Here is a 15,163-nt window from a genome sequence, read left to right as displayed (position 1 = left end):
ATATTATATGAAACACCCTCCCAACATGAACATGTGCCCTCTCAAGCCCCAGGCGGCAGCTCTAGTGGTATTCACAGTGTCATCGGAAGTGATCCAAAACAGGGAGGAGGGGGGGGAAAATATATTTATTTTGAAGTACATTCCCTTCTGTAACAATTAATTTCCTCGACCCCACTATGCGTGACTCTCACACACATACGTCAGTGCTTAGCAGCACAACATAACACTTTCTCTGGGAGAAACAGAAATAGGATTCATCATGTCTATCAGTAACTTTGGCAGAAACACTGGAAGCAGAACTTTGTACAAAACAGATCTAAAAGAATACCCAATGAATGGGGGGGGGGGATTAAAAACTCAAAAGGACCTAAGATTCTGAAAATAAAATTCATTAACCTCATTCTATAAATACCTAGGCATTCTTGCAGCATTTCGACAGGGAACCAGAGACGATGTCTAGATACAAACAGAAATACGACTTCAGCAAACGAGTGTTATAGGAACTGGGAGTCCAATATGCACGTCACTCGTTGGCATTCTAGAACAGGAGTGTAAAACAAGCCACGACTGTAAGATGTTACAAGCTGCTCTGTGTTGTTACAAGCAATAACAATCTAGTTTATTTGTATAGCACTTTTTAAAACCGTAAAAGGTGCCTCACAAAGCCTCAGAGAAAAAAAACTAAGGAAAACTTGTGAGAGAAGGAAGATAAAAAAAAAGTTAAAAACACAATAAAAGAGAAAAAGCAATGGATGAACAAGATCTCAGTTGGGAGTGTTCATTAATGGGTCAGCCATCAACAATGTGAAGAGGACTTCACTCGGTAAAATGTGATATGACATCCTGAGGTCAAACGGACAAGTTCAAGTGCTGTCATTCATCAGACAAGATGGTCACTACTGTGGCATACTGTCTGTGAGATCAACATGCATCCTAACCTGTTCCATCTGGTGCTCAAAAACTGTCAAATAAAGAATGACCTTCAACATTGCAGAGGACGTATATGCCACAACAGGTGAGCTTGGATAGATTCAAGACCTTTCTTGTCATTGCTGCGCAAGCGCAATGAAATTGCAATACCCGACAAAAGGAGTGCAGTTCAGGTATACAAGACATGCTTATTGACACTAGATATGGTGTTTCACCTATATAAATATTATTGTGTTTTCGGTCACTTGAAGAGCACAGGGCACCGATATGAAGAAAGCACAACACTGATATAAAACATCTCCTATATGAAATATCGTGACAAAAATATTAGTAATTACTAATTACTAAAAAAGCATTACTTTGGTTGACCATTTTCGCAATGAACTCCTGTGTTTGGATCCAAGAAGGGGACAGACGTATATCAGTGTTTACAAAAGAACAATATAGTATTCTATATAAAAAAGGCATGAATGATTGGCAGCGGTTTTTTAGGTGGAGACGTTACAGGAATTGTATGACTCTATTGTGTCATGAAATGCAGCCACAAATATGTTAAGGAAATATTGGTGCACTCAAACATCCTGGATATTCATGGCTCCCTGGGGCCATTGGTACGTGTCGAGAGCGAAGGAGTCATAATCTGGGCTGTAGACATGAGACAACACAAATGCCTCCTTGTCCTTGGGCTCGGGATAGAGTGAAGCAATGTTGTGTTTGTACGCATATGCGACGATCTGAGAGAGAGAGAGAGAGAGAGAGAGAGAGAGAGAGAGAGGGGAAAATAAAGAGTGGAAGACGAGCAAAGGGACAAAGAGCAAGAAAACAGTTTGAGGTTGAGAGAGTAGAGTAGACACAGGGTCATGTTCGAGTAGAAACCTAGGCTATGTATGTGTGTGACAAACTTGGTTCAATTTGAGGAATGTGGGTGGAAAACATGTGAAGATGTCCTACCTTCACGGCAATCTTAAATGATACCTCTCTTATGGTACTGAGAGGGGGATACAGCCTTCCTTCAGCCAAGTTCTCTTCCGTTACCATGTCAGCTATTGCCTGAGAGATAAAAACAACATTTAAAATCTCAGGCGCACATGGAGAGGATAGATGACAGGGATGCTAAATTGCTAATGAAAAACCAGCCTAGTTAAAAGACACAAATGGCCAAAAACAGGAATAGAGAACAAATGCTAGTTTTTATTCGTGGGTGTTTTACTTACTCTTTTCCCCTTTCTACATCCTGTATTACATTAGAGTAAATTACTTATTACCACAGTGAAATTGACTCCTAGGGGAAAAACTACTGTATTTGCCTTTCATGGAATCCATAACCCAGCCTAGCCTTCATTTATATACACATACAATGGTGTAATATTATGCTTGCTTTATTTACATAGGCGTACAAACGAAAGGAAACCGAGGTTAGAGAGGGGGGGGGGAGACATGGAACACATTGTTGATCTGACATAACATGGAACACATGGTTGATCTGACAAATCACTTCTAACAGTGACAAGCCAAACAACTCACCTCTGCAGTGGTGAGGAAAACGTCATCCGATATGTGGCGCACACCACAGGCAATAACACCCAACGCCACCCCAGGGAACACATAGGCATTGTTACCCTGGCCCGGATAGAAGGTACGCCCATCAGCCAGTGTCACCTTGTCGAAGGGGCTCCCGCTGGCAAAGATTCCCCGACCCTGAAGATGAGCGGAAGACAGGTTACTGAAGTAGTAGTCAGGCAGTGTGAGGAGTCAAGGTGACTCTGGTTCCTTGATGTAAAATAATAATCCACTTCTGTGAAGTTAAACGATTTGACATTTCAGTCCGTTTGCAGCATTACTGTATTTTAATAAGCTTATAATTCAGACTCATATTGCTCCACACTTTTTGCATACCATTCATTTGCTATATTATTTCTTATAAATGATTCTAGTTTCTAGGGGTTTAGTGCATTGACTGGAGAGTTAAAAATGTGTTGTGGCTGGAATGAACAACAAAAGCATTGAATTAAATTGAGGTCAAGAGGATTCCTTACCTCAGTGAGTGTGTAGCACTGCTCCGCAGTGCACTCTGCCTTGCTGGTGGGGTTACTCAGGGCGAAGATTATTGGCCTCTCGTTGAAGGACGCCATGTCTTTTATGATCTTCTCAGTGAATGCTCCAGCAATGGCAGCCACTCCTTCAATTCAGAGGGACAATCCATCATATATCAAAAAACTTTCCACGATTTCAATGACAATTCAAAAGCAGTTTTCTGGGAAGATACATTTATTGTGGTCATGTGGTGTTTATAAATGCAACTTGCACCCCATAACACAGATGATCTGTGACATCAACTGTGCTATTCAAAGAGAATAAAAAGGCCAGCTACTGTGTGAATAAGCCTATAAGAAAATCACTGAAACTCTGATCAAGGACTTAAGACAACGGTGCACCAGCTGATATTTGCAATATTCTGTTACTGTATGTTTTTTCTGTTACCTCCACCTATGTATGCAAAGGTGGAGGTCAAATTTCACAATGAGTCAGCCATCATTACCAAAAGCGGGGGCTGTTAAAAGCACAACTGAAAAAGAGTTTTGTACTAGGGATGTCCCGATCACGATTTTTTGCTCTCAATCCGATTTGATTTTGATTAAACAACCATTCTAACAGTGCTTAACCGCCCATAACCAGAATTACATAGCCAACCTTAAAGGGCCATTTTAATGATGTTTAGGACACAATAAACATGTTCCTGGGTTTTTTTTAATGACGCCATGTTCAATCATAACCTGCCATGGAAATGTGGTCTCACTTCCTTCCTGGACTACAAAGTCACACCTCCATCCACAAGGAGGTCGAAGTGCACTAAAGCATTATGGGCATTGTAGGAATTCAGTAATCCAGTAAACCCTAGTAAACACACAGACTTTATTATTTTGCTGGCCATAGGGTGCACATTTGAAATTGTGCTACTGTTATCTACTAGTACAAACACTATTAACTGAGTTTCTTCCAGCGGTGAAATGTCCCTTTGATTATTACCTAAACTTAATAAAAGATAATATGTTCCTGAACCAGAATCAAACCAAGAATCTTTTCTTGTGACCAACCAACCACTACACGCAAGACCAAACAACCAGTTATCCGTCTATTGTTAATGTGCTGTCTCATGTCTACAGGCCATGCTAAACTGAAGTAGCTGTAAAGGTTGGAGTGATGTGGAGTAAAACCTCACCTATGATAGCCGTGGGTTTGATGGTATTCACCACCTCGTCTAGTGTCTTCAGGTGAGGGTGATCGTGAGCAAACTCCTCCTTCTCATGGTTGAGATTGCCTCTTCCCTATATTGGATAAAAGAAAAGCTAATTTAAGTTAATGCACTCTAGGAATTATAAGTAGAATTATAAATGATGAATAAATGAATTATAGATGCGTTGTGCATTTGTCTTTTTATTCAAATAAGAGCAAAGTAATAAGAGCAATGCATGTGGAGCCGGAGTGTATTGACTTTTTCCATGCAGCAAAGAGACATATATATTCTCTTTTTTTAAAATCCATATTTTGAACATTCCTCTAATTTGGTGTACAGGTGATGACATGCACATTACATGCATAATATAATTAAAATGTCTTCCTTTTTTTATAATGGGCGAATTGGCAACCAAAGCCTAAACTGGTGACTACCAGGTGGCGCTTTAATTGGTGACGAGTCTCATGACCCAACTTAATCTAACCGGGGATTGTATAAGAGAAGAGTGAGACAGAGAACAGTGAGTGAGTGAGACAACAGCAACACTACCTTTACAATGAGGCCTCTGGAGTCAACCAACCAGATCTTCTTGACGGCATCTTCATGGGCCACGCCTTCCTTTGCCATCGCCATCGTGAGCAAATGGGCGATACCCAAAGCAGCCTGCGAGGTTAGAAAGAACACGAATCAACAACGACACCTTGCACATGAAGCCATACTGTACTACAGTGTTGTTTTCGTCGACTAAAACCAAGACGAAAGATGTTCGTCGACTACCTTTTTTTCACTGGCGAAAACTAAATGGAAACTAAATGAAAACTAAGCTATGGTGACAAAAATAAAGACTAAATATATTGACCATTTCCGGCGTCAAATAAAAACTAGACTAAAATGTTAGGAAGGGACCATTGGACAAGAGATCCAGTAATAAATAGAAGACAAGTCATTTTACACTTGGTTTCATGCTGAAAATAGCAAGCTCACAACGCGTCGCAGCGTGACGCGTTGTGAGCTTGTAGATCTGCTATTTTCAGCAAGTGTAAAATCAGTCATTACAACTGCATCAAAATACATTTTAGTCAACAAAAACTAACACTAACACATTCCAGGTGACTAAAATATGACTAAAACTAAATGAAGTTTCATTCCAAACGACTATGACTAAAATAGGAATTCCCTGCACTATATTTACATCCGGGAAGACTAGAGGATCATTCATGGATCTCTAATGGGGATGGGGATGGCAAGTTTCAGTTGCAGACCATCTGCTTAAACATTATGTCATGACACCTAGGCTAGGGTCTCAGCAGGGTTTCCAGGCCAATGTTGATCCATCATAAAGACAGCATAGGGGCTATTTCCAACAAAAGCTGCAGGTTAAGGTGTCAATCATGTGGGTGTCCACTGTCCTTGCAAGGGGTTGCCCTGCCTAAATAATAGTTGTAAATTGGCTATTTTCAGTAGTTTTAAAGGTCTGTCTTTTGGATCTCGAGCTGAAAGGTTTGGGAACAGCTGGTTTACACGAAGATGATTTGTGTCACAGGGGTGGGCTTAAAGACATCTTAGGTGGTTATTTTTATTCATCATAATGGATTAATCTCATGGACCAGCCACCCAGTCATGAAATTATTGGCTCAAGAAGAAAATAAATAAATAAATCTCTCTGTGAATTCAAGGCTGTGGGCTGTGTAATTAATACATAATAAATAATAATAACAATAATGGAGTTCATTCGAGTGAACTACTCCTTTCAAAATAATCACAGGCAAATCTTAAGTCTCTTAATACCTCTCCTGCTCCCTGGAACACAAACGTGTGGTCTGAGAGCTTGTTCTTGATCATCTTCAATGAAGCCAAGATCCCGGCAACTGCTACCGAGGCTGTGCCTATATGACAGAGGAATGACAAAATGTGCCGCTCAGTACATTGAAGAGAGCATTTGAAAGCTTGTGGATCAGTGATACAGAATACAGATCATGTGTTGTTGTGAGCAAGTCAAAGAGATAAAAAATTATTATGTAGAATTCTGCAGAATCAAGAGAGTATTTCGAATTATATTACGGTACTTAAATTATTAGGTACTATGTAATACTATATAACCCAACATTAAAATGTCACATAGTGCCGATCTTGGCAGGGCACTGGGCACCCATTACCAGACTGTTTTAAAGCTGCAATGCAACCCATAACCTTTGTGTTCTGCTTGGGATTCAAGCCCAGTCTTCCACTTTTTCTTTTATACCAGCAATTTCCGTTTGCCCAGCAGGGAGATATTGTGCTCATCAGGACTAGTGCTGCACAATAATAATAAAAAAGATAAGAGATCTAGATTCAGACACCTATGCAATCTAATTTAGTGTAGATTCGTGCAGCACTAGTTGGCTCATTTTAGTTACCGGTACTCGTTTTTGTTTGTCTTTTTTTAACCCATTTAGACCTGAGGACGATTCTACAAATGCCTTCTAGACAGTTTTCTTGAAAAATCTATGTTTCTCTATGCAAATCTCGCTATAAATAAAAAATATTATTATCACATACAGTAGTGCTCGTCAACCATTAGATGTTCTAGGTTTGCATTCATCAATGGAATAGTAAGCGATCCAAACATGAAAATACACAAAGGTCAGGACAGTACAGTGTTGTGGCTGTAGTGTAGGCTTCAGGAAAGACAAAACACTGAGCATTACCTTGGATGTCATCATTGAAGGTGCAGTAACGGTTGCGATATTTGGCGAGAATCCGAAAAGCATTCATGTTGGCAAAGTCCTCAAATTGAATCAGGCAGCTCATCCCATACCTGTGGAGTGATGATGCAAGAAACGTCATCAATTGACATAGACCTACCGCGCACAGTCGCACACATGCACACCCACACACACACCATCCCTCAAGTGTGATGTAAACTACTACCCATCTTCCACCTGACACAAAACACGCATAGTGCAAGGCATATTTTGGTACAATTCTCCTGACGCATGTGCCTTATGGTTGCCCACGTCATCTAGATATCAGATGATCTTGCACCAATTTTGCCCATGGGCGTGTGTTGCTCTTAAAATGAGGTGTGGTCTGGCATGATTGGGGCGCGATCCCCACAGACATTGCACTTTTAAGTTAAGACCAGGTTGACTGGCGGTGGGCAGGGACCCATTACTAATTCAGGGCGTGTTCCGCCAATCGCTAGCCTACTAGCCAGTGCTCAGTGCGCCCCGTCGCGTGAGTTTTCAGACTGTTTTCACCGTGTGATGTGCGATATCATAATGACATTTTCGGGGGCCTGTCATTGGATCTTTAAGTGTCAATTTAACTGAGAAGAGTGTGCAAATGGAACCAAATGGATCTATTGGGATAACGCTGTGAATATGGCCAATGCAATGTTTGTACTCACTTGTCCGTCACTGCCTGCATGAATTCTTCAATAAGATCGTCATACTCCTTTCCTCTAATTCTCTTGTGCTTGAGTCCGATGTACAAAGGATCATCAAGGAGTTCCTGATCAGAAACACGGATGCCGTTTTGTTCATTGCAAATGATTAGCCTACAAATGATATACAGGACATGATACCACACACATATCTGTGCTTTGCCATTACTGCAGTGCTCTCGCTCTCGCTCTCTCTCACTCACACACACACACACACACACACACACACACACACACACACACACACAGAAAGGTCTCACAGTTCTGAAGTACCTGGTTGTTAGTTCCTACGTCCAGCACCACAGGCAGACATTGCTGGGGATGCACACCTCCGCAGGCTGTGTAGAGGGCCAGTTTCCCCACAGGAATGCCCATGCCGTAACTTCCCAGGTCGCCCAGACCCAAGATACGTTCCCCATCAGTCACCACAACCGCCTAGGGGTGGAGACATTAACCGCCATTAATAAAAGGGCTAAACAAGCTCCCAACGTACAAATCTCTGAATCGGAGAGGACAGACAGTTAGTTACCTTAATGGTTTCCTCAGGCCAGGAGTTGAGCACAGTGGCAATGTGGCCTTTGTCATGGATGGTAATGAAGAGCCCTCTGTAAAGCAGTCAGGTTCATACATCAGTTTTGTTTTCGTTTATTTTTTCCAGTAATGACATACTTACTATACATTATCATGCCTATTAAATGGTTATTTATGAAAACAATCTCTGTGAAACTTGATTTTACCCAACATACTCTTCCTGATATATGCGTTTACAGAGGCAGAACACTCATCCGTTATTGAGAGCGACTGCTTTCTGCTATCAGGAACTAACAGACTGCACTGACTCACCAATTAGACATTCAACAAAGCCTTGTAATAATACAGTAATCTAACTGTAGCAATGGTCTGTAAAGGAGCATTTCCTTACATTTTGAACCCTCTTTAAAATGTTTCATATCTTAAAAGTACAACATCATAACTCTTGTAAAATCTTATGACATTTAGTCGACTAAAACTAGACTAACAATAAAACATCCCAGGTGACAAAAATGTGAAATGAAAACTATTCAAGAGACTATGACTAAAACTAAAATCTAAATCTGCTGCCAAAAACAACACTGGATAAGACCGTTATTGATTCCACAAGGGAAATGCGGTCGCCGTCATACGTGTGATCCCGTTTGTCTCACCGTGGTCTCCTGAACGCGAGGCCGTACTGTTGGCAGGCCAGCCCAACAGTGGGGGTGTACACAATGGGCATGAACTTCTCTACGTCAGATGTCAGCACACGGTAAAACAACTTCTCATTTCTGTCCTGCAGAGTCATCAGCAAGATGTACCTGTGGGTGAGAGGGGGGGGGGGGGGGGGATGGGGAGTCATCTCTGCAACTGAAATGTGCATAATATAGTGACGTCGATTTTCTAGTCCTATGGATGCCAATTCTCAATGCATACAGTACGTACAGTATGACCCGTCATATGACCCTTGGCATTTCTTTATTATTGACACTATACATTGTAAACTAAATATGAATACTGGTAGTACTTGCCCTAGCCTCGACCTCCTACAGGCGTATGCAAAGGCTCAACTTATGTAACTTAGACAGCATTTTATGTAGACTTAGATGGCAGTTTATGTAAACAGCACTATATATATATATACACACACACACAAATACATATACCGGTATATATATATATATATATATATATATATATATATATATATATATATGCATAGTTTAATTTTATAGATATTCCACTGTTACGTTCTTAGCTTATGTGTGATTAATTGATTCATTCATGATAACTACTTTGTATGTATATGATGTATTGCCATGCTGTTCTTGCTTAATGTAAATCGCTCTGGATTAAGAGCGTCTGCTAAAAATGCCTAAAAATTGTAAATTGTAATACTGAACATGTATAGTGTATACTGTATAAAGCGTGTGCTCACTTGTCCAGGGGTTTGGTGCGGGTGTCATAACTCTTCATGACACGCAGCACTTGGACATCCTGGGATAGGATGCAGGGCGGCAGCAGGCCGTGGATGCCCAGTTGCTGGCGCTCCACTAGGGTGAATGCCATTCCCTGCAAGGAGGAATGGAGTGACCGTTAAAGCAACATCTTTCCTGGAAAGTATTCACTCCACTCCAGCAAAAGCTAAAAAAGCCCACAAAATAAATAGGAAACCAAAGTTCCACCGCAATGAATCACTGCTTCCATCAGTAGAGCTTAGAGGGCAGGGCCACAGTAAATGTGACTCATACATCCCAAATAAGAGGAAAACGCCTTTTTATCCTTTTGGCTGCTCACTGTGCATTTAAAACAATTACATGAAATTAAATAAAATCACATCTATTATGATCAGTTATAAGCGTGATTAACAGACGTTTTACATTGATGTGTTAACACAAGGAATAACACAAAGTCTACTTAAACTTCAACCATGTTTATTCAGCCCTGGGGAGCTTTGACAAATCATGCATGTAAATGTGAGCTAGTAAGTTATAGATGTAGAGGACTGGTCAACAGGCCCAGCCTACAGTACACATTAAACAGTCATGGTGTCTTGTGTCTAACATGTTTCTCTCAATAACCAGTCTACACAAAGGCTATAATTATGCAGCTTCTGTCTAATGTGTAAAGCCGTAAGGGAGCCCTGCTGTAAGAGATTATAAAAAAACGTACAGTAAAGTACTAATGTTATATAATAGAAAACATATCATTGATAATTTGGGTTCATGTACAGGGTCATGCCATTGCCAGCCAGGTCACAGAGAACCGTCCACACCACAGCATTCTATCCTGGTAAACTTTCTGACCCTGCCTCTGCCTCCTGGTTGCGATTAGTGCTGCTACACGCATGCAAGGGTGCTGGCAGTTGTTCCACAGGGTAAATTGGGGGGTTGTGTGTGAGACTTATCTATTTATTTCTATCCAATGGGCATGGGAGCCTGGCTTCCCTCCCCTGCCCACACTCTCACTTACATGTCTTACTGTACATTCTCTCATTGCTCTCATTGCTATTTCATTCTTGTATGCCAGCAAAAGCCAGAGTGTTGTAGGAAAGAAAACAATCAAATAGGGTTCGTTGCACAATACATTCATGCCTAATTTGCCTATTCTGAATGGACATCAGATGTTTTCTTGTGTATGTTTAGCAATGTGGTATACACTATAGTCTATCAGAATGTCAATACTCTGCACATATGCTCATTTAAAACTACAAATATTTATGAGTAGTAGGTGATGAAATCCAGGCTGAAAATAGCACCGCGCAACATAAACATACTAACATAGTCTATGAGTGAGCGAGGGAGAGAGAAGACAGAGATACAGTCAACAGTTACCTTGAACTACCTTGACAGAATAACGTAGTTAAATAGAAGCTAAAGTAAACCCATTGCAGAAAACCCATGGGAGCCTGCCTAATCATCTTTAGAGTAATTGAATTAACTATCCTATTAATAGGATAGGATAGGATTGGATTAATAGGATATTAATTATCCTTTCGCAGCAGTGAAACAGAGAGAGAGAAAACAGAGTGTGTGTGAGAAGAAAACTTGAACTATATTCACTTTAAAAGTTGTATTGCTGTGGGTGGCACAATGCCTCTGATGTGCGTGCGTGCACATTATTGGAAAGTAAAAATGGTATTGTAATGTTCCAATTTGGAACACTTAGCTTTAAACCAAACCCAATTACAGATTAAGAAAGATAACATTATGCTTATACCGTACTATATAGCCAAGTGTAAAAAATAATTTCCCAAGGAGTAGATTCCATTACCTTTGTGGACAATATATGTGACCAGATTTAACTGAGAGCCTGCCATCGTGCAACCTCCAGCTTTTCACCAGAGGAGAAAAACTGAATTTATTTATATTTTATCCAAAATGAGCTAAAAGCACAGGCAGACTCTTCACATACTAGAGCATGTCTGAAATAAATATCAGAGCTGAAAAGTAAATATGAAATAAATGCTTTAACATGTAGTTAGGTGTAATGTTAAGAGTCCACAGAAGTGAACCTTTCAAGCCCGTTTTCTCAACTCGCTGTTTTCTGCAAGACATTACTCTATAAGTCACATGTCCAAAACTGGTGGGTCAAACTGAACAACCAATATGTCAATTTGAATTGTTGATTCCCTGTTTTCATTATGACATGAAAAAACGAAAATTCAAAAAAACCCAATGGCAGTCCCTCAGTCAAAGTCCCTTAGTTCATCGAGTTATATCATCACTGATTTCAAAGCATCTGTAAGTGCTTCTGTCCAATGGTTGAGAATATCAGTGTTCAAAATTAAAACCTAATTTCACCTTAGTTTGCATCACTTGAAAATCTGTCTGTGAGAGGGAGGATGACTGATTTAAGCAGTCACACCTGGCCTGAGTCAAACTAGAACTGGACTCAGAGCTGGGTGTGGCTGCGCCCCTGTTGTGCATGGACTTGATCAAGGCACAACAGGTTAAATCAGTCATCTCCACAAACACTGGGAAGAGAGCCTCTGTCCGGACAGTGGAGAGCCATCTGCTCTCCTGTGTAAACTATTATTTTGATGCCTTCAAATTGTTATTCCCTTGACTTGGAGGAATAAAGCGACAAACTTAAGGAAGCTGCCTTGTCTTGTGTCCTTCCTTGCCCTGGGTAATGACGAGTCGGTCACACTGTCATTTTCAGCAAGCTGCACGGTCCTTACGACTGAAACTCCTTGCTTGTTTTAAAAATAAAAATCCCCACCTAAGGGAATTCATCTGTGAACTTAAGTTAACTCCTGGGCCAGTTCCCAGTTTAGTGCTGACAAAGCAAAGGGACTGGAAGGAAGTGTCATCTTCCGCAGTAGTGTTCACTGTTCTCTGTAAAACTGTAAGTCAACTTAGTCAAGTCACTCCCAAAAGCAGAGAAATCCACTGTTACTACATGTCTCTGTGCAGTTTTTGTATTTAATGGCATGACATTGGAAAAATGTCGGTTTACATTATGGAGTACTGCTGTAGCCAAACCCGAGTCACTACTTTGTGGACCAATGACAAAAAACTCCCATACCTATTGGGAGAAATACAACAATGTGCAAACACAGCAGCAAGATTCGTGAACTGTTGTGACAAAAGGATAGCCAATGGAATACAACCACCCTAAGGACTACTATCTGTACCAAGTAGACCGCTGGACCTTGCACATGTAAACAGAGCTGCTACCTTTAAGCAGATCTTAAATCTGAGTTTTTCCTGTATAGTACTATAATGCCATTTGTCCAAAAGTATATATAGCACATTTTACAATGCTGCCATTTGTCCAAAAGTATATATATAGCACATTTTACAACGCAAGGTTAGCAAAGTGCTGCACAGATAATCTAAAAAGCTAAATACACTACATAAAAACTGCCTGCCATGCTGTTGGGTGGAAATCAGTTCATGCATTGATCAGAAATTGCTTTTCACAATCTATGAAACCAACCTTGTTCAAGTGGGGGTTTCTGGTGATGTCATAGCCACGTCTCTTGGTACTGACGCTGCCTTTTTGGCTGGTTCCTGAGTGGCAGACCCGTAGTGCCTGGAAGCAGGCCTTATCCTGGGCAGGTAGGCCAGGAGAGCCCGCCAAGATCCCCATAGCGCCTGTGGACGTGCGCCTGCATAGTGACAACACTGTTTTTCCAGGAAGGGTGTTCATTCTGCCTGCAAAACAGAAACACAGCTTGAGGCTACAAGTTACACAACAGCACATGCGTTCAACGTCGGTGACCCTCATTGTACACGTCAACAAATATGCATAAGACTTTAACATGCCGTGCATACCACACGTGCAATTCCAGATCAACCAGTCTAGTCTATTAAGACTACCCTTCAGTGAACAACTCCCTTTAAAGCAGGGGTGGGCAACTGCAGGCACTGCCCCGAGGGTGATCACTGGCACACAGGCATAAGTGTGAGAGAGGATTTTTCTTTATAAATTAAATATTCATTATTTAGTCAGTTAAATTAAGTCCCCTCATATACGAATTACACCCTGAACATAATTATGCAATCATTCAAACTCCTAATTGACTGGGGAGAGATTCTGGGAGATAGGTGGGTGGTTTATTGTGTCTAATGAACATTGCATCCTGATGTGAAAGAAAAAATATTTCTAAAATAAGAAAAAATTGCCTCCAGTACTATGGAGAATCAAAATCAGTGGGGATATTTTTTATGTGGTGTCATAATTAAACCTATATGTTGATAATAATAATGACTAATAAAAATGAAAGCTTGCAGACCCAGGGCTACTGTAAAGTTTAGGCAGGCCTCCTCTAGCCCGGATGAGTCAGTTGCTTGCAGCTTGCAGCTATATACAACAGGTGCTATATTTAATCAAACACGTTATTATTTGGGGGCGGCAAGACGTAAAATAACATTCAACGATTCGTGAGGAAATTAAAGTAGTTGACATATACATTTTTACTTTGAACTGTATGCTGCTGCAAATTTGCAATGCAACCGACCGAAGACGTAACGTTAACGTTTAGCTGTATACTAGCTGATATTATGGATTTATTTTCTGCATACAGGCTGCCTGCAGCCCATCTGCGCAGTTGCATACAAGCTAGCAAGTAGCTATTTGTTACCTGAACACAATCTGAAGCTGCCCGTGTCTTCTTATTATCTCCAATCTTCATAGGGTGCACTTATAGCCCGGCCGCTCGTCTCTGCCGCCAAGGATTTTATTATCGGTGGATGATCTGATGATGAATATGATGGTGGTAAAATAAAATCAACTAAACCAGCTGACTGACTGTAGTGCTCCTTTGAGTTGACTTTGGCGTTTTCACTTCAGCAGCATCTGTTTCTGCAAGGACCTCCCCCGTCTATTCTGCGCCCACCAATCGGTTACATTCAAACTAAAAGTCTGGTGACGCGAGGTTACCAGACTGGATAGATTCTTTGTTTATACCTCCATAGCCTCCTCCCCTCGACCTCCACCCACCCCCCCAGCGCTCCTCTTTTCTGTGTTGGATGAACAGAAAACAGAACACATCACATGCTTCTCTCGAGTTAAGCCAAGTCTGGTCAACGTTAATGTTTAGGGTTTAATATTAATGGCGTGATAAATAACTAATGTGTCACTGCACAGGTGTAATATAAACTGTATTACAGTAACTTTATTATTACAGCCCCTGCCTGGAAGGGTAAAGTGAAAACACACACACACACACGCACGCGCGCGCGCACGCACACACACACACACACACACACATTGATTTGCGGCTCCCTCTTCTGGCGAATAATGATATCGCTTGTTTTCAAGATTCAAATGTTCATTGTTTCATCTACACAAGACTACATTTCTTTGCTCTCTGCTCCTCACTACTTACACATTTATTTTGTACAAGCAGGTGAAACAGCAGAGTATTGATTAACGCGCCCATCGATGCAGTCTGGCTGGATTGTGAAGGGGAGATGGCCACTCGCCAGACCAGTGTACTTATTGGTTCTTAGGGCTGCCTGCAACTCAAAACCAGGTAGAACTGCATTCACATAATAAACCTTTTTCATGGCAGTCATAATGTGACCTGAAATAGGGTAACAGACGTTACC

The 15,163-nt window shown here is 41.0% G+C and overlaps 1 protein-coding gene across 1 annotated transcript; it reads right to left on the bottom strand.

Annotated features, from left to right (window-relative positions):
- Positions 1 to 105: 105 nt before the first annotated feature.
- Positions 106 to 14,422, bottom strand: me3 (malic enzyme 3, NADP(+)-dependent, mitochondrial). Its single transcript, XM_080786302.1, has 15 exons — positions 14,194 to 14,422; positions 13,047 to 13,264; positions 9,541 to 9,674; positions 8,774 to 8,923; positions 8,119 to 8,194; positions 7,863 to 8,024; positions 7,554 to 7,657; positions 6,853 to 6,962; positions 5,954 to 6,051; positions 4,715 to 4,828; positions 4,151 to 4,256; positions 2,967 to 3,109; positions 2,455 to 2,628; positions 1,882 to 1,980; positions 106 to 1,664 (listed from the first exon to the last, which is right to left on the bottom strand). The coding sequence occupies exons 2-15, from the start codon at positions 13,257 to 13,259 to the stop codon at positions 1,503 to 1,505; spliced, it is 1,845 nt and encodes a 614-aa protein (XP_080642428.1). The 5' UTR covers positions 13,260 to 13,264; positions 14,194 to 14,422; the 3' UTR covers positions 106 to 1,502.
- Between the last annotated feature and the right edge of the window lie 741 nt (positions 14,423 to 15,163).

This window comes from Protomyctophum bolini (assembly GCF_963924005.1).
Source record: "Protomyctophum bolini genome assembly, chromosome: 16".
NCBI lineage: Eukaryota > Metazoa > Chordata > Actinopteri > Myctophiformes > Myctophidae > Protomyctophum > Protomyctophum bolini.
Note: the sequence above shows the minus strand (reverse complement) of the source record. Positions and strands in the feature narration are given on the sequence as shown.

Excerpts from the sequence above, each read along its gene's own strand:
- me3 (XM_080786302.1), bottom strand. The coding sequence starts at position 13,259 with ATGAACACCCTTCCTGGAAAAACAGTGTTGTCACTATGCAGGCGCACG. Across the intron at positions 4,829-5,953 it reads TGTTCCAGGGAGCAGGAGAG|GCTGCTTTGGGTATCGCCCA; the intron begins GTATTAAGAGAC and ends CTAACCTCGCAG. Across the intron at positions 3,110-4,150 it reads CAAACCCACGGCTATCATAG|GAGTGGCTGCCATTGCTGGA; the intron begins GTGAGGTTTTAC and ends TCTGAATTGAAG.